This window comes from Typopeltis vanoorti, chromosome 3, assembly GCF_054136105.1.
Source record: "Typopeltis vanoorti isolate ZY-2024b chromosome 3, IOZ_Tvanoo_1.0, whole genome shotgun sequence".
NCBI lineage: Eukaryota > Metazoa > Arthropoda > Arachnida > Uropygi > Thelyphonidae > Typopeltis > Typopeltis vanoorti.
Window position 1 is genome coordinate 157,606,388 of NC_143551.1, and position 19,387 is coordinate 157,625,774.

Below are 19,387 nucleotides of genomic sequence, written 5' to 3' on the forward strand. Positions count from 1 at the left end.
AATTGGTCATTACAAAATGAAATTAACAGTTATGATTTAAATTTATATTTTCTGCATAATTCAGATATTTTATTCTCCAATTTTTCAAGTAAGCAATAGATTTGCTTATTTTTATCATTCAAAATATGTATATCAAAATTTCATTTCCTTTCACAATAGAATTGAACTTTATTTCGCCTCTGATAGTTTAAACTCCCCCCCTGGCATTACTATCACACACCCGAAAACTGTTATGAAACATAGGTACAGTTTTTATTTAATTCGTTATTTTTCTCTAGTAATTATTCCACATAACTTTAATTTTTCGATACTGAAACTATGTGGTGATTATTATAAATTAATAAATTATAAATCAGACAATATACATATTATTTATGTATATTGTCTGATATTGAGAGACCCTTTACTGGGGAAAGGTTACTGCATTACAATGGATAATTACTATATGTGTCCTGAGCTCGCTGATTTGCTTTTACAGCATTGTACAGATAGTTATGGTACTGTAAATGCAAATAGGCAAAATTATGCCTCCAGATCTGGCTTCAGGAAAGCTATCGAAGGGGGAAATCCGAGCTTATCAGCGAGGGAAAGTCTTTGCACTACGTTGGAAAGACAAAAAAGATGTTTTTCTGCTGTCTTCCCTGCACAATCCATCAACGGAATCCGTGGAGAAGCATGGTTTGAAGAAAGAAAAACCCATTGCTGTGTGTGCATAGAACGACACTATGGGTGGAGTCGACAGGTGCGATCAGCAGCTATCATTCTATTCTGTAATGAGGAAACAGCATAAAAAATATTACAAAAAAAAAGTGTTTGGACATTTATTAGATTTTGTTATTTGGAACAGTTTCCTCCTGCACAAGAAAAGATGTTTGTCTACCATAACATATCTAGAATACAGAATAGAAATTGCGAAAGCATTGCTGCATGCACATGTACCTTCTTCAGCAAGCAGAAAAACAGGAAATCCTGCCAGACATCTGAGGTTGAACACTGCTAACTCCAACCATTTTCCCGAAAATCTACCACCAACGGCTAATAAAAAAAAACCTGCACGCAAATGTTATGTATGTAATAAAAAAAAATATCAGAAAGGAAACAAAAATCTGGTGCCCTGAGTGTAAAACTGCTTTGTGTGTTTACCCTTGCTTCAAGGTGTTCCACACTGTTCAAGAATTTTAAATTTTGAACAGTATGAAATAAAAAATGTTCGTTTTCAAGGCCATCAAAACAGTCCTTTTCAGGACTACAAATATTGATAGAGGGATACCTGAATGAACTGTTTCCTTTTCAACTTGAAGGCGAATTTTTAAGTTCTTTTTATGTCACAGAATGATATTTTCGAAGGAATAAAATATAAGAGGAACTGGAAAGAGTATTCCAGGTAAAGTATTTCACCAAAACAATAAAAAATAATGAAATAAAATCTACCCTATATACATATAAAATGATAAGCCTTTTTATGTCATCATTTTTGAAACGTTTTGAAACTCAGGGGCTACCCTGAGTGTCGAGTTTTCAAAATTCGAGTCATCAGAATTCAGGGGCGGAACCCCCTTTCGAGTTATCACAATTGAAGGAGAACTGGCCTACCAGACCGGGACAGGGGGGATGGGCATAGTCCCCCCCTAGTTAATAAATGAAATATATAAATAATAACGGGAACATTTTCACCTTGCCAACACTCAACACTGATGTGATATGGGTTCCAAATTTCTTGTTTCGGAGATATATATATTACAAAGTTTTGTAATAAAAATTTCTGCTACAATGAGGTTTGACATAATCAACAATATTATTACTACCTTATTTCTGTTTCTCGTGTGGGAGAAAAACAGCAAAATGTCACTCTTATAATTATATGAGATGTTATAATGGCAAAAATAGTAAGAAAAAAGTCATTTGCACTTTCTCTTCAAAAGAAAGAACATTGTAAATTCAGCCAGTGGAAAAGAAAATACTACATATTTTCTTCTGTTATCTGATTTTTTTTTCTTGTAGTACAAAGAAGAAATCACTGCATATAACATGGAGTCTGCATGAGGGAAAAAATCTGGAAATTGGTTACATTATAACGAATAGAGAAATCATGTCAGAAAAATTATTCACGTAAGATTCTAATCTCAGCAGACATAATATTTTCTTCTAGATTACATACCTAAAGTAACTGAACCTTTGCTACTATTTTACGCTAAAATGAATGGGTATGTTCCCCAAGTGATTTACGTTTGTAGCAGCTGTCTTGCGAATGATTTATGAAATAAATTATCTGAAATATCCGCAGATTGATTAGGTCTATACCCCCCCCCCCCCAAAAAAAAAGAAGATTATGAAACGCATATGCACCTTTTCTTTGAAAATAATTCAAATCCTCAGATAATTGTATGATTTAATTTCTAATTTTTGATAATAAAAGTGAAACTGATCATTATAAATTAAGCAATTATTTTGGCATAAATAATGTATAAGCATGTAAACGAAATGTCAGTATTTCTGTTAGGATATAGGTAATCAAGAATTGAAAAGGAAACAAGACATTCTTGACATATTCTGCACTACAGCCTGAGGCACTTTAGTGTTCTCCCCTTTCTTCTCAATAGCACTGAGTAAGCCTTCAACTTTTCCTCCAGCTAAGAGGATATTACCAAGTATTTATAAGACGTAGATTATTTCAGAAATAGCTTCCAGCAGCAGAAGTAATATTTAGATTTTTTTAAAGAAAAACAAACAAAAATAATACTACTGAACTTTCTTTTGTGTGGTATGCATATAAACAATTTTACATGGTGAAAATATAGCATATTATCTCTAAAATTTTACATAATTTCAGTGGACAGTAGAACAGCTGGTTTTAGATTGCAAATAAATAGAACAGAATTAGAAGTTTCACGGTACAATCTGATTGCCGTATATCTTTTGTCAAAATGGTAAAATGAAGTAAATGATTTTGAATGATGTCTAGAAAAGCTTTCAAACCTGTATAGAAATTTAGAGTAGTTATGCAATTCAGTTCCAGGAGAGAATAAGGAGGTGTGTGTGTGGGGGGGGGGGGGGGAAGCATTAGAAAATCTTCAAAATGAGCAAAAATTTTGAATCATTCCGTATATGATATTTTCACATATTTTTAACATATCTACGAGGATATGCATTAGATATTATCGTAATATGCATAATACAAATAAATAAATAAATAAAAGACGAAGGCGAAGAATCACTGCTAAAATATCATTGGATATAAATTTTTGATACCAAAAAGACACAATCGGAAACCGAGTAATGCAATTTAGCATTTTAACATTTTTTTTATTGTCTTTATGAACAACAAAAAATCGTTTCTAAAACTGAAATGTGATGATCCATATAATGCTATTTGGCTAGAAACGAAAGCAAAAGGACATATTTATTTCAATAAATATTATTTAAAAATTAATATCTGACATAATATTTTCAAAGCAAACATTTGAAAATTCTGAAATTCGAAAAAAAGTATTCAATTGTTATACGTAAAGTGAAGGAACAATCAGTGCAACTCTTCCGGTGCACTGCTTTGTAGAATAAAATACACCAAATTTATTATCACTAAATAGATTCATTGCAAAAGCTGATCAGTGGTTTCAGGATTGATTTCTTTCGCGTACGTGAAATGCGTTTCAATTTTTGGGAAGAGACAATAAATCATTTTAGAGGCAAGAAAAGTCAAATAACTTAGGACAGTAAATGAAATTCTAAGCAACACAATAGACGTAAAGACAGGGGGACACAAAGGTCACTCAGCAACAGTTAATCCACTAATGGCTATAGAATAGCCGTAACGAGATTAACGGCGGAGGAAGGTAATGGCATGATAAAAGGTAGAATGCCAACAAAGTTTTGATCCATGAAAAAAGCTAGGGAGAGCTGACTATATCATCCACACCAGCCGGTTGGGAGGTTAATGCTGCTCTGTAGAGAATTCACTAGAGCAAAATTTCCACAAAAACAAATTATTCCATACGAGTGTACACAATGCAGACAGGATGAACCATCCTATCATAAGAAACATTTATTATTATTACCCCAAGACCTCATGGAGTCAAAGACTCATCTGGGAGGTCCTTTTATCTCACACACAGCTCATCATACCATGTTTTAAACACATTCAAACTCTTTGCAGACACCACACTCTCAGGCAAGGCATTCCAATCACTCACAACTCTGCACGAAAAAAATCTGTCTCTCACTCCCCTACTCACACCCTCTTTATACAGTAAAGTATCAAGTTACTTGGCTATACAGCATATAATAAATGACTATGTACTTGAATGATATTTTTTTAAACTTTTTTTTCATAAAATATCATTAGAAAAATGCAGTATATGCAAAGTTGATCATTAATATAGGTAAGCCCCATAATACGAGACATTTCTACTTAAAACATTTATACTTACTGTAAGTAGAGCTTTTTTCCATCTCATAAAGTTATGGAGTCCTCCAGCTTGGTCAATAATCTCCTGTCCCTAAAAAAAAACAAAAAACAAAAGTTTTTAAAAACAGCTTTTGGTAACACACTGCTCTTTAGATTTTAGCTATTTGCTTTATTATTATTATGTGAACACCTCCAGCGAGTCCAAACACTCATCACAGAAGGTCCACTCTCTAACCTACATACCACCAATCATACCTTTTATTATAAATTATACTTGCTAAGAAATTTAATCCTTTACCTCAGTATAAGCAAACAAAATTTGTGCATTAAGTATCATCTTCATGACTAGGCTACCTGTATATAGAGGCTGTTGACTTCACAATTGTCTCAGTATCCTGTAATTCAAAGCAACTTTCTTTCAGATGTATATGCATTATTGGAAAAGGCCACTACTATCTACACCATTTTCTACCTTAATTGAGGTATCATCAGTGGGAGCCAGAACTAGAAAGATATCAAGGTTGAATTAATGCATAAGTCATATCTTTTCCATATACAAGAAGCAAAAAAAAAAAAAAAAAAAAAAAAAAAAAAAAAAAAAAAAAAAAAATTGTCTACTTTTTTATTAAAATATTCTGGATCAGAGATAGTTGGCAAAAGTTTTTTTTTTTTTCACTTAGTTACAAAGTAAATTATACTTGCCAAGAAATTATATTCTTGTTTAGACCTTTACCCAACAGCACCTATATACAAGTAACCTTGTAGACCTTTCCTATTATTATTAATATATAAGGTAGAAACTAGTGGCCTAAGAACAGAGTATGGTAGAATGTCAGAAGGCACTATTATTCACTCTACTTGATACTGCCTGCCATTCAAGAAGATTAGCCTCATATTTTGTGTTGAATACTATGGCTACTCCTTCTTTTCATTGATTGTCATTGCCTGAATATAACATTTTGTATTTATTGCTCAGAAAGATCTCACCAGTTATTGTCTTTTTTGTTTCAGTCACCCCTATTATGTCGATCTGGTACTTATCTAATTCCTCAGCTAGCTCCATTTCTTTGCCATTCAGGCTTCTTATGTTGATAGTACCGATCTTTAACTCTGGTGATGTTGAGTTGGGTGTGCTTTCAGATTTGTTCCAGCAGCTGACTTTTTGCTGTTAGCCCTGGTTCCCTGGCAAAAACAACGGGGGACTCGTTTAACCGGGCGATGCCCCAGCCGGCATGAAATTTTGTCATGTTGTACCATCATTTTTTATTTTGGTTTAACCAATAAGAATACAATTTGGTCGGCTAAATCCCAAATTACCAGCCCATACTCGTTCGTTCAGTATCTAGGTAGATATCCAACAGGGTGCACCACAAAAAGGTGAGGATTGGACATTAGGTCAGAAGCCCTGGTCGGTTCTCAGCATTCCTTTAACGGCTATGTGGAGGTCTCCTCTCAGTTATACAGCTTTGAACCTTAAGCACCCATTCTATCCCCATTACCCATTTATAGATGGATCCCAACTATTTCTCTAATAAACCACAACTCTAGAGATAGTGCTGCTCTCCACAACCAGCTGCATCTGACCTAGTACATTCCTGTAATGGAAAATATGTTAACTTAAGTTGTGCAATGGGGAAAAGGAGAGATTGGGAAAAAATGAAAATATTTTCTGCTCTCACTTGAAGATCATATCATTTTTATCCATTTAGTGAAATAATAGTACAAAATAATGAAATTTCATGAGTATACTGAGGACAGTAACTGATGACCAAAATTATGAACCCACGAAAGTGTCAAATTAGATTAAATACATGCCCAGCCAAAGACTGTTTCCATTAAAGACAAGAGAATGAAAGTTTAAAGGTTGATAAACGATGTAAACATGTTATGAAGAAGTGCATAGAGAGAAACAATATTGCAATACAATGGGAAATGCTACAACAAAAAATGCTACATAGTACAATTTTGATTTAACATGGTTTAAGAATAATAATAAAAAGTTGCATTGTATCAAAAAACTATGCAGGTGCCCTATACTCACAGTTATGGGTTTTACCCACTGTAGCATACAACTACTGAGTATGCCACAGTGTACCCCAACAGTCAAATAACAATGCAATACTTGATAGCTGTATCCTACAAATGGGTAAAAACCGTAACAATAGGAATGAATTAAAGATGCCAAGAAATTATATTCTTGGTTTAATCCTTTATCCAAGTATAAGCAAAGAAAGTTTGCACATGAAGTATCTTCATGACTGGGCTACTTGTATACAGAGGTTAATGACTTCACATCAATTGCCTTAGTACCCCATAATGCAATATATTATGAGAAGGGCTACTACTGAGACTAGTTTCGACCTTTACTGAAGTATGTTCAACTGTGTGTGTGTGTGTGTGTGGTGGGGAGATACTCTCCGAAATCTCACTGAGTGCTCCTAAATAAAGGATAACTACTAAACTCATCATTCCTGACCTGAATCACTCAAAGAAGGAAACTCAGTGGTGGCTCCACTCGGTGACTGGCAAAAACCTGTCACTGAGCAGAGCTTCTCTACTCCCCAGGAAGCAAGCAGGCACAAAGATGAATATTATTAATCATCATCAGTGGGAACCAGATCCAGAAGAGATACCAAGGTAGAAGTCATATATTTCCAACATACAAGTAGTGAAAAGATGTATCACATTATTAAAATGCTCTGGAAGTTTGCTTATACTTAGATAAATAGTTAAACCGAGAATACAATTTCTTTGCATCTTTAATTCATAGTCTAACCAGAGTATTTATCCACTAACAACATATACAAGGGTGGTCTGAAAAGTTCTCGGCCTCGACCATAGATGGCAACACTATCAGCAAGATTTTTTTTTTCTAAGTTGGCACATCTGTCAAAAGCATCAATGTGAAACTGCAAGTCATTTTATCAAGTAGTTTGTTTTATACAGCTGCCTGAAGCAAAAGCATTGTCTGTATCTCTTGAAATGGATACAATTGAGTATAGTGCAGTTATAAAATTCTTTGTAAAAGAAGGTTTAACTCCAAAAGAAATTCATTCAAAGTTCATAAAAGTTTATGGGCACTCTTCTCCTTCATTTTCAACAATTAAGAAATGGGCTGCCGAGTTTAAACATGGCCATACCAGCCTTGAAGAATATACATGTGAAGGACGTCCAAAAAGTGTAACAGCACCAGAAATCATTGATCAAGTGCATGATATGGTATTGGATGACCGGCAAGTCAAAGTGAGTGAAACTGCTGAAACTATAGGCATTTTAACAGAACGTGTAGGATATATTTTGCATGAAGAATTGCAAACGAAAAAGCTTCACGGAAGATGGGTGCCACACTTGCTCACAGCAGATCAAAAATGCACTCACATGAAAATCTCTGAACAGTACTTGGAACGTTTTAACAAGAATAAAACTGATTTTGTGCATGGTTTATTACTATGGATGAGACTTGGATTCACCAGAATCCAAACAGCAGTCAAAATATGTCGCTGAACAACCAGCTTCTGGTTGTTCAGCGACAAAGAAGACAAGGTCATGGCATTGGTGTTTTGGAATGTTAAAGGCATTTTGTTTATTAATTATCTTGAAAAGGGTAAAACAATAATTGGGGAATATTATTCCGATCTTTTAACCAGACCAGACTAAAAAATTTGTGAGAAAAGACCCGGAAAATCATCTTTCATCAGGACAATGCACCTGCCCAAAAAGGTGTTTTGGCAATGGGAAAATCAAGGGATCTGCACTATGAATTGTTGGAACATCCATCCATCCATCCATTCCCCATATTTGGCTCCCTCTGACTTCCATCTCTTCCCAAAACTAAAACTCTTCCTCACTGGTCAGCATTTTTCTTCGAATTAAAAGGTGATTACAGCTGTAGAGGGGTATTTTGCAGATTTTACTGAGAACCACTACAAGGACAGGATAATGGTGCTGGAGCATCACTGGAATCAATGTATTAGTCTTAAGGGAGATTATGTTGAAAAATAAAAATAATTTTGAAATTATATTCATTTTTTCATTGTTAGGCCGAGAACTGTTCAGACTACCCTCATAAATCACGGGGGTGGAGGCCCAAACTGCAAATGCAGGTCCCTAAAAATATACTCTGTATATAACTCTCCAAACAAAAACAAACAGTTACTAGGAGAAGAGACACAAAGCAGTGCTAGTAGCAAGAGACCAGAATACTAAGCATGCAGCCTGTGAAAACAACTCAGAGGATAATTGCAATGCCAAAATGAACACAGAAGAATAAGGAAATCATTTTGCCTCTTCACAAAGCTTTAATATAACCTCATCTAGATTATTGTGCTTAGATCTAGTCTCATAGTTTCCAATGCAATGCTGATACAGTGGAGCGGGTACAAAGGAGAGTTAAAAATAATATTGGGATAGAATGTAGATTATGAGGAGAAAATAAGAATTTGTGAACTGCAGACAGAAGAAAGAGGTGATATGATAGAGACCTACAAACTTTTGAAATGGCCATATAGAATACCAGCAGATGGAATTTTTAATTTTATGGATCCATGGAAGTTAAAAATGAATGCTGTCAAGAAAAGGATGAGAGCAGTGCATGACTGGAATGGCTTATTTCGGAGGTGGTGAGTGTGGATAGTGTGAATGAATTCAAGGGAAGGTATGACCTGGTGCAAGTAATATGTGGCCTCTCATGATGAGTCCCCGACTCCATTGAGGTATCTTGTAATAATAGTAATGAAAATAATTTAGTAACTGATTACATGGAAAAGCTCTTCATGCTCTGTTTAAAAACACAGAAAAATCATGGAAGCATAGAATAATGCATTAATAATACAATTACTGAAAATAGAGCCAAGGCTTCATTTTGGCGAAGCAAAACTCTTAGATGAGATTTCCTATCTTTGAGTTTCTTATTTGGCTAAGAAATAATGGAGTATTCAATATCCACTTAATTTTGCATTAATAATAGTTATTTACTGAGAAGGAAAATATCACAAATTATAGCAAAGGTTGGTAGAGCCTCTGCTACTAATGGCTCACAAAAAGTTAAGCAAGTTTGAGCACAGTTAGTAGTCGGAAGAAGTTCAATCGTTCGATGCTGTTGGCACACTCTCTGTCGATGAGTCTTTGGACTCCCTGGAGGTGTCATATAATAATAATAGGCTCATCACCAGCTAGAGTGCAACTCCATCAAAACTTCAGCTATCCTAGGAACGACTGTTAAAAAGGTACAGAATATATATATATATATATATATATATACACAGTAAAAACCCATTTTTACGTTCCCGCAATTTACGTCATTTTCCGTTGGTCCTGTCTTAAGTCCTATTCTTACGATATATTGACCATTAATAACTTGTTGTGGATGTTATTTCCCGTGATTCGCGTTTTTTTTTAGGGTGGCAATACCGATTTTCGAATCGATTTCTGTGGAAATTTGAAGCATTTCTGTTCCCTTCGGCTGTAGTTTCACTTCCGCCATCATGGTGACCTGAACACTTGCAGCAGTAATGTAGTGATGAGTGATACCATGATTTTTCAATCACAGTACGAATTGATAGTGCAGAATTTCTGCTACGTAATTTAGCATACGAAAGTTGATTTCAAGTTGCGATGGTGGATTATCCATGTGAGTAACATGGAGAAAAAAGACAGAAAATGTATTTCGGTAGAAGAAAATATGGCAATTCTGCGACGTGTAGATTGGCATGCCAGAACACGTGTGCATTTAGCAAAAGATCTTGGACTCTCCATGTCAACTCTGAATACGATAGTAAAAAACAGGTCAAGCATTGAACTCAATGCAAAGCAATCTGGTGCTATGTCAAAAAAAAAAAAAAAAAAAAAAAGCAAAAACAATCAACAATTAAAGATTTTTTTAACAGTGTGTGTGTATATATATATATATATATATATATATATATATATATATATACACCGGGTGATCCAAAAGTAACAGAAAAAGTAAAAATTCAATAATTTGAAAAGTATAGACAGTAGAACGATGCGGTTTTCACAGAAGTGTACAGAAACACATGGGATTTTTTTTTAATAATGAAAAATTTTATTACCAGAATAGTTACATTTTCCACCGACAGGTGGCGCTTCAGTTGTGTCAGTAGTTTGTGCAGTGGCGCAGCACAGTTCGCAACGCAGCTAGGATTACAAATGTTCAATGTGACGGCCGTCAGACATGGCACGACACCCTGCACAGCATCAAAGAGGGTTTCAGCTGTAATTCCTGTCACATGATGGCGAATAGCTTCTTTCAACATGGCCAATGACATCAGCCGACTTCTGTACACCTGCGACTTCAAGTAGCCCCATAATCAAAAGTCACAAGGTGTAAGGTCTGGAGCTCTTGTTGGCCATTCCTGCAGGACAGAGCAAATGAGGACACAGTCATCGCCAAATGTCGATCGAAGCAGGTGCTGGACAAGACCTGTGATCTGTGGAGGTGCTCCATCCTGCATGAATGTTACACTATGGAGTGCTTGCCTCTCTTGCGAGAGAATGATGCTGTCTCTTAAAAACGCTGCATAATGCTCACCTGTGACAGAAACAGGTTCGAAATGTACTGCTGTGGACTTCCTTAAAGAAAAAGCGGCCTATAATTAATGATACAGTGAACCCACACCATGCTGTCACCTTTGGCTGATGCAAAGGGGTTTCCACAATCGCGTGTGGGCTCTCTCTCACCCAGATGCGGCAGTTGTGCACATTTACACTTCCATTAAGTGAAAAGTGTGCCTCATCAGTCCACAGGACATTTGACAGCCAGTCTACATTGTTTTCCATCTGTTGAAAAGCCCAATTTGCATGTCTCATGATGTCTCTCAAAATTGGTTGGTTTCAGTTCCTGTACGTGTTGAATTTTGTAAGGATACCTCTTGAGGATGATCCTGAGTGATTGCCACACAGTCCGGTATGAAATGCCAGTTTGTCTTGAAATTTCATACGCACTGCATTCCCCATGTGTGGAAGCTGCAGATTGTGTGTCGGTCACGTGTTTGACCTCGTGCACAACTGCAATAGTTTTTGGGTCTCCCGCTTCTTGCACGTGTTTCCAAACTGCCAGTCCTCAAACCGTTTCATCATAGCTATCAGTGAAGACAAGACATCGATCCCTTTCCACTTCTAATACCCCGCATCGAATGATAGGTGCGCAAAGCCACACTTGCACATTCGGAGTTCTGATAATACAGCTTAACTAAAAGTGCTTTATCTCGTAACGATAACATGCCGCACCTTGGCAGAACGTTTAACTTCAGTAATAAACGTTAAATGCTGAAAGTTTAACTTCAGTATTCACATCTGAAATTTACGTAACTCACGGTTTAAATAGTGACAGGTAGCAGCTCCAGGACTGCTACAACGCCACCTGTTAGTGACAAATGTAAATAATCTTGCAATAAAATGTTTTGGTATTAAAAAAAATTCCCATGTCTTTCTATGCATTTCTGAGAAACCGCATCATGCTACTGTCTATACTTTTCGAATTGTTAAATTTTTACTTTTTCTATGACTTTTGGATCATCCGGTATATACAGTCATGCTACCCTGGCCAAACTAAATAAGAAAAGTGAAATTTTTCTGATAAACAGAGAGACATTTTTTTAGAGGAAGTTTTTTGGAAAAGAAATGGAAAAATGGGTTAGGCAAATTAAATTAAACTTGATAAGAAATTATATTGTGGAAGAAAAGCTTGGCGAAGAACAAGCTAGATTCAGGCCAAATAGAGGCTGTCAGAATCAGATCTTCACTTTACAACAAATAGTTGAGAAAGCATGGGAATATAACAAAGATCTATATTTAAGTTTTGTCGATCTGGAAAAGGCATATGATAAGGTGCCAAGAGAGAAGCTATTCAATACGCTACGGTTATATGGTGTCAATGGGGCATTATATCAAGCAATATTTAGTCTTTATGTGAGTTGTAAGCCAGCAGTTAGAATTGAAGGAAGGACAGGAAGATGGTTTAATGTATCTAGTGTGAGACAAGGATGTACATTATCCCCTCTGTTATTCATTATCTATGTGGATCACATTATGAAGGAAAGTGGTATTAAACATGATATCAAAATTGGAGATGTTAATGTCAGCTCTTTGCTTTATGTGGATGATGATATACTTCTAAATACAAGTCTGCAAGATTCCCTAAATAAATTGAATAACTGTTGTAATAGATATGGTATGAAGGTCAGCAATAAAAAGACAAAGACAATGAAAATAGGCAGAATCGTTGAAAATATCAACTGCGTTGTGAACGAAGAACCTGTGGAACAAGTAAAACATTTCAGCTAATTCTTGTATACAGCTAATTTAGTGTTCCGAGTAATTTCTCTCTTATTCCATATGAATTTATTCAATTGACCTCCTACTATACCAAGTCAATACAAAAGACTAGAGACTGCAGATATGAGAGCCCTGAGAAAGATTAGAGGCGTGAACAGATGGCATTAATAGCAATATCATATTAAAAACGAGGAGAATATTAGGAAAGAACTTGACATTGTCAGCATCCAGGAATGCATTAGCAGAGCTAATCTCAGGTGGTATGGTCACTTAAATAGAATGGGCGAGGAAAGATTAGCAAAACAAGTGTTCTCTGCCAGGTTGGCAGGAAAACAACCCAGAGGAAGACCAAGATATAGGTGGATTGATACTGTACAAAGCGCCTTAGATGATAGAAATATAATATCTGATAATGTTGAAGTCTTGACAAGTAACAGACAGAATTGGAGGAAAATTGTAGATAGGAAGTTGGTAATGATTTAAATTTTCATGTAGCAGGTATTATCATATCCTGTACACCCCTTGAGGGTACATGGCAGGAATTTGATGATGAAGAAATTATATTCTTTGTTTTTTTATCCAAGTGCAAGCAAACAAAGTTTGCACATGAAGGATCGTCATGAAGATCCTTCATGTGCAAACTTTGTTTGCTTGCTCTTCGATAAAAATACAATATAATTTCTTTGAAAAGATAACACCGAAAAGAATTATAGTGAAAGATGAAATGAAGAGTACTTTCTTTTAAGCTTACACGGTGATCCGAATGCACTTTTGAAAATTATGGAGACAACTACCGTGTTTGAATAAAAACTTTAGTTTAATATAACTAAAATCTACATTCAACATTTCGACCTTTATGTCACGGTCATCTTCTGGAGCATACAACTATACACAGAAAACAAGCTACACCACAATCAAACTGGATGATGAGAAGATTCATGTTTATCCATGAAAATCAAAAAGGTAAAGTAGGTTGGATGGCTTTGGGGAAGATACATATCTTCAATAGGTAGCACTCCAGTTAGTTTCAAGAGGAAGGCTTTGGATCAATGTGCCTCATCTGTAATTACAGATGAGCCACATTGGTCAAAAGCTAAATGGCAGTGGAAACCGGAAGTGAGAGTAAATACACATATTGTTCACAAATTGAAAATTACAGAGGGATGAATGGAAAGGAATATATTAAAGAGATGGGATACCCTCTCATTTGATAACATTAAAAGCAGGAATACAGGACATTATCAAAAACATCATGCATTCAAAGTGCAGATGGGCTGAAGACATTGAAAGGTAAAAACACAAAACAGCCTTAATTATTAACAAATGGGAAACATTTGGATGGCAGCATACAATGTGGAAAACCAAGTAAGAGATGGAAAGAAGAAACTATAAGAACTGCTGGCATGCAGTGGATGAGAAAAGAAGAATGGAATGGAGGATTTTTTTGGGTGGGGGATTTCCTACAGCAGTGAACTGATCAAGGTTGAAAATTACAACAACAACCCTACAGATATTTGGAATGTTTTTATTCTTCATCTTTTCATTTAGTATCCAAATAAAATATAGAATAACTTGTCCTTTCATTTAGTGTTACATGTTGATCAACATTCATTTCAGACAAATTATGGAGACTACAAACATGTTAGAATTAATTACTTTAATTCATGATGTTTTGATCTTCATATTAAATTCATCATCTGGAGTATACACACACGCATATATATACAGAGATGAGCTCCATTACATTTCAAATTCAAACAGTATGCCAAAGAGAATGATTTGATCAGCCTTTATTCTACTGGCCTGACCTCTAGCAGGGAGAAAAAACTACATCAAAACTATATTCTATTTATAACATCATCAGAGAACAAATTCATATAGTTTCATTACAGCAAATCCTGAATTACTTAGTCCTATTTACTATATTTACTTGAATATAACTTGCACTTTTTTCCCAAAAAAATTAAAGTTAAAAAATCGTGGTGCAAGATATATGTGGGGATTTTCAGAAACTAAAGTTTTTCAGGACTAAATTAATGTTCATAATTAAATCCTCAGTATTCATTATAATTTATAGTTGCCCACATTATTTATAAAATGAATGCATTTAAATTTTAATTATCAACTTTATTTACAGGATCAGCTGCTCACCATCATGCAATATATTTGAATTTTTTAGCAACAATGCTTCTGCAATTAAATTAATTATTTCTGGCAAAATAATGTCCCAAGCTCTCAAAATCCAGCAGAACAGTTCTAATGATGATCTTGTAATCTTAAACAATCCCTCACAATCCAAGATCAAACAGAAGTCAATGCTCTCACATGTCTAAAAGCAGCCATGAGACCAGATAATGAAAACATCATCAACATATCAAAGCTAGACTTTGGGTTTTAAAGTAAAGGAATCTAGAGCACATTGCTCAAAAGCTTCCATATAAAAGTTAGCAATTGGGGGGAACAATGGCAAGTCTATGACTGTGCCTTCTCTTTATAGACATCGTTGTGCAGAGGTTTGACATGGGGGATTTTGTGAAATGTTCTGTGTGTGCGTGAGTGCTATGTGTTCATTGCCAACACATAGCACTCACGCATGGTGAAAGGAATATAAAAGAGTATAAATGAGGTGATTGAAAATAGCAGTAAGAAAGCATATGTGAAAGTAATGGTGGTGGAAGTAAGGGAGAATGAATAAAGAAATAACTCAATTGCATATAACCTTCACAGGACACAGCACGAGATTGAAAGGCTGCAGAAAAGCAAGAAATTAGTTGAACAGAAAAAAGCAAGAGGCCTGAAGCCAAAAAGAAAATTGTAAGAATAAACAAAGAAAGAGCTTAAGCAGATAATTTTTTACAGCAATTCTACGATAGGGGATACTTCACGAAAAAGCTACAAAATCTTATTTTCCTGGTACAACAATTAATAATATTAGTAATGCTGTCAGAATGTAGAAAAGGAAGGTGAAAGAATTGATTGTTTTGGCTGGAATCAAAGACTTGAGAGGTGAGAAGTATCGCATGAGGGAAGATGTAAAAAAGTGATTAGAAGAAGCCAAAAAAGAAGACCAAGAGAGTGAAGTCTGTAAGTCTGTTACCACACCATGATAGAGGCAAACTGAGAAAGAGGGTGATGATAGCTAATGAATCAATATGCCTCTAACTGGGGAGAGTGATCATGTGGTCTTGGCTTGGGAGGTAGCAAAATGTGGAAATTTCAGTTAAGAAAGGGGTATATGTGGAACTACAAAGCAGATGATTATAATACACTTAGGAGGCAGCTTGAAGCAGTACCATGGCAGAAAGATCTGCAGGGGAAGGATGTTCAGAATACATGGGGGATAGTCAAAGTGTATCTGGAAGACGCAATATCCCACTGTATACCCAAGGTCAGGAGGATAAATCAGGTAGGAATTAGATGGATGAGTAGTATCATTAAATATGAGCTGCAAACAAATAAAATGGTATGGAGGATATATAAGGAGAAAAGTGACCAGCATAAGGAAGGCAACATCAGATTATAAGAAATTAGCTGAAGTGACAAAAAGAAATCCCAAAGAGTGTTTTTTTTTTTTGTTGTTGTTGTTATCTGACAAGGAGGAGGAAGAATAACTTTAATGAGTGTAGATAGAGGGATAATGGAGGCAGAGGAAATTGTTCAGCAACTAAGTGACCATCTTGCAAGGATTATAAAATCCAAGTGAAGATACTGTTATGGCAGAGATAACTTATGTGAGAACAGAGGTTGATGAATTAGAGGCACTTAGGATATTGCAAAATCTGAATACAAATGCAGCTGGGGAAATAGATGGGATATTGGATTGTGTTTTAAGAGATTGTGCAGGGGAACTGCTGACATTGACTAGCTGTTTAATTTAAGTAAATCACGGCTCTGGCAAAGTCCCAAGAAAGAGGAAGGAGGACAAAATAATTCCTTTGCATAAAGGAAGATCTAAGATTGTAGCAGCAAATTATAGACAAATTAGTAGCGGTAAAAGTACTGGAAAAGTTTGTGTTGGTCAAAAAGAGAATTCAAGAATGGGTGAATAAGAATATGACTCTATGTGGGGCAGCATGGCTTTGTGAAGGTCGGTTATGCCTTAGTACTAACTAAGGCATAACTGACTTAGTACTTACTTAGTACATAACATAGTACTAACTTAGTTACTAACTTTTTATAATAGAGTAAAACTGAGTTGGATAAAGGGAATGGCTACTGCTGGACTTTTCAAAGGCGTTTGACAGAATACCACATGGAATTCTGTTATGCAAACTGCAACAAATGAAGATGGATCCGAAACTCGTGATATCGATAAAAGGATGGCTCATGAATAGATACCAAAAAGTAGTATATGGAGGAGTAGAATCCAGAAGGCAGGTGACTAGTGGTGTGACACAGAGTTCTGTGCTTGGACAAAGCTATTTAATTTGTACATAAATGATAGAGGTAGAGGGTTTTTCATCCCACAGAACATGACTGGCCATTAGAACACACACGCATATCATGTATGTATTAACATACATAATACACTGGCCTCATAGCCAGTGAGGTGATTAGGCTGTAAATCTAAATACATCAAACATAAATGATATAGGATATAAAATTAAAGGGAGATATTCCATAGTTTGCTGATAATGCAAAGTTATTAAGGTGATATAGAGAGTTTGTAGGATGATAGTAAGGGAAAAACATAACGGATGTCAAATTAATGTGAAAAAATGTAAACTTACACATTTTGGGATGCTAGGATTACAAGCTGTGTATACACTGAGAGAAATGTACTCCAGAAAATTGATAAAGCTAGGGATTAGGAGGTAGTGGTAGGTAGACAGTTGATGTTTAGAGGGTATACTGCTAAAATAGCAGGCTAATTCACAGGATTAATTGGTTTTGAAGAACACTATAACAAGCAGAGATAAGGGAGTTATCATTCCTCTTTATAAAGCCTTAATATGACCACATCTGGATTACTGTGCTAAAGTTTGGTCACCTGGGTTTCTTGGGGATGAAGAAGTGATGGAGAGGATCCAGAGGCAAGTGACTAAGATTGCAAGTGGCCTGTGAAATGCTCCCTGTGAGAATGAATTGAATGTAAAAATTAATTGATAGAAGAAAATAGGGATATGATAGAAACATTTAAGTTACTTAAAGGATTTTATTGAATTGATACAGGGCAAATGTTGGCTAGAGGAAGCAAAACAAGAGGTCATCCCTGGAAGCTAGTCAGTGTGGTTAGCAAGGACATGAGGACCAGATTTTTTGCTTGGAGAGTAGTAGATGGGTTGCCTGAGTCAGTTGTGAGTGCTCTGTCTGTTAATGCTGTCAAGGAAAGGTATGATTGATATTGTGTTGATAATTTGAGTCTTCATAATGAGCGTTAGGACTACATGGAGGGGCTCATGCACTAATAAAATCTGAATAACCCTCCTATCTGATGCAACTATTTTGTTAAAAACACCTTTACAGTATACTGATGCTGTGCCATTTGGAGATTCGTGCTGTTACCATTTTCTGAAATAATGTAGTTTCTTAACCTTTTGAGAGTAATTGTACAGATTATAAGCTAATATATTCGGCCCCTCGTATTTGCCGGCGCCCTTTTATCATTGCTGGTTCCGGCAATGATAAAAGGCGCCAAATACGAGGGGCCCTACTAATGACTTTTTCCCTTGGTTCCACAAACCTCCAGTCGGCCCTGAGTAAAGGTGTTCGGCTCGTCAAGCAACGTTAAGCTAACATGTTCACTTAGCCCTAAATCAAAATTTCTGCCTGAATCTCGGAGTAAGAAAGCATTGCTCACATCGATGCTTTCTTATCCCAAATAAAGCCGCTAACATCTAATGTAATCTGCCATTATGTCTTTTTTCTTTACGGGCAGGCTAACGCTTGACAACACAGAGTATACCGGTGTGGTTGGATTGATAGCAAAAGTTTGCGCGCCCTCGCATCAAAAATAGCTTTGCTCGATATCTCCTAAAACTAGATTACCACGTAACGAAAACGTTAATTTTGGAGATCACGAGTTCCATCACATCATATAAGAAGTAATATAAAACGCTTATATTACTATTACTTACAGTAGTGGCCACAGCTTCCATGACTATGCAGTTTTCTTTAAAAAGTTACTGTTTAGATAAATAATCAGTACGACTTCGATAAAATAAAAACAAATATGTTGCGAAAAGCATCACTCACCGGCATCATACCCAGATGATAAGTATTAGCAAGTATAAGGTTACAGTTTACTTTTTCAAGTTGTTCCGGTAAAATACCTTTCATTGTTCCTTTAGTCCCAACCGGCATGAACACAGGCGTCTTTACCACGGCATGAGGTAAAGTTAAAAGGGAAGCTCTAGCTTTCGTCGTGGTGCAGTGCTTTAAAACTTTAAAACTCAAAGCATGCTCTTTACACGTGGCCATTGTTGCATGATCGGCTAAAAAATAATAATTCATATATATCCTCGTTACTAGAATCTTTGATGATTATCTTGTTATTTTATTAAATTATTATTATAATAAGGACACTAATCAAAAGAAAGATGAGACCTAAAAATAATAATAAAATGAAATAAAAATACTCGAGCGGCTTTTACTTTAATAAAATAAAAGAGATATGGATATTTCCAGTTAAACACAATGAAAAATTCAGACCATCACGAATCACACAGTCCTACTAAAAGAAGAATT

The 19,387-nt window shown here is 35.7% G+C and overlaps 1 protein-coding gene across 7 annotated transcripts in view; it reads right to left on the reverse strand.

Moving 5' to 3' along the window:
* The window catches only part of Tgt (tRNA-guanine transglycosylase), a 131,649-nt gene extending 112,489 nt beyond the window's left edge, over nt 1-19,160 (reverse strand). The window contains exons 1-3 of one of the 7 annotated variants that reach the window (XM_090416161.1): nt 18,973-19,159; nt 4,704-4,909; nt 4,428-4,496 (exon numbers count right to left, since the gene is read on the reverse strand). In XM_090416161.1, the coding sequence (XP_090272287.1) occupies nt 4,428-4,496; nt 4,704-4,748 (114 nt within the window). In that variant the 5' untranslated portion in view covers nt 4,749-4,909; nt 18,973-19,159. Of the gene's footprint in view, nt 1-4,427; nt 4,497-4,703; nt 4,910-14,356; nt 14,378-18,777 lie in introns of those variants that run through there. The other 6 variants (XM_090416160.1, XM_090416164.1, XM_090416159.1 and 3 more) reach the window with 6 other exon arrangements.
* Nucleotides 19,161-19,387: the final 227 nt, after the last annotated feature.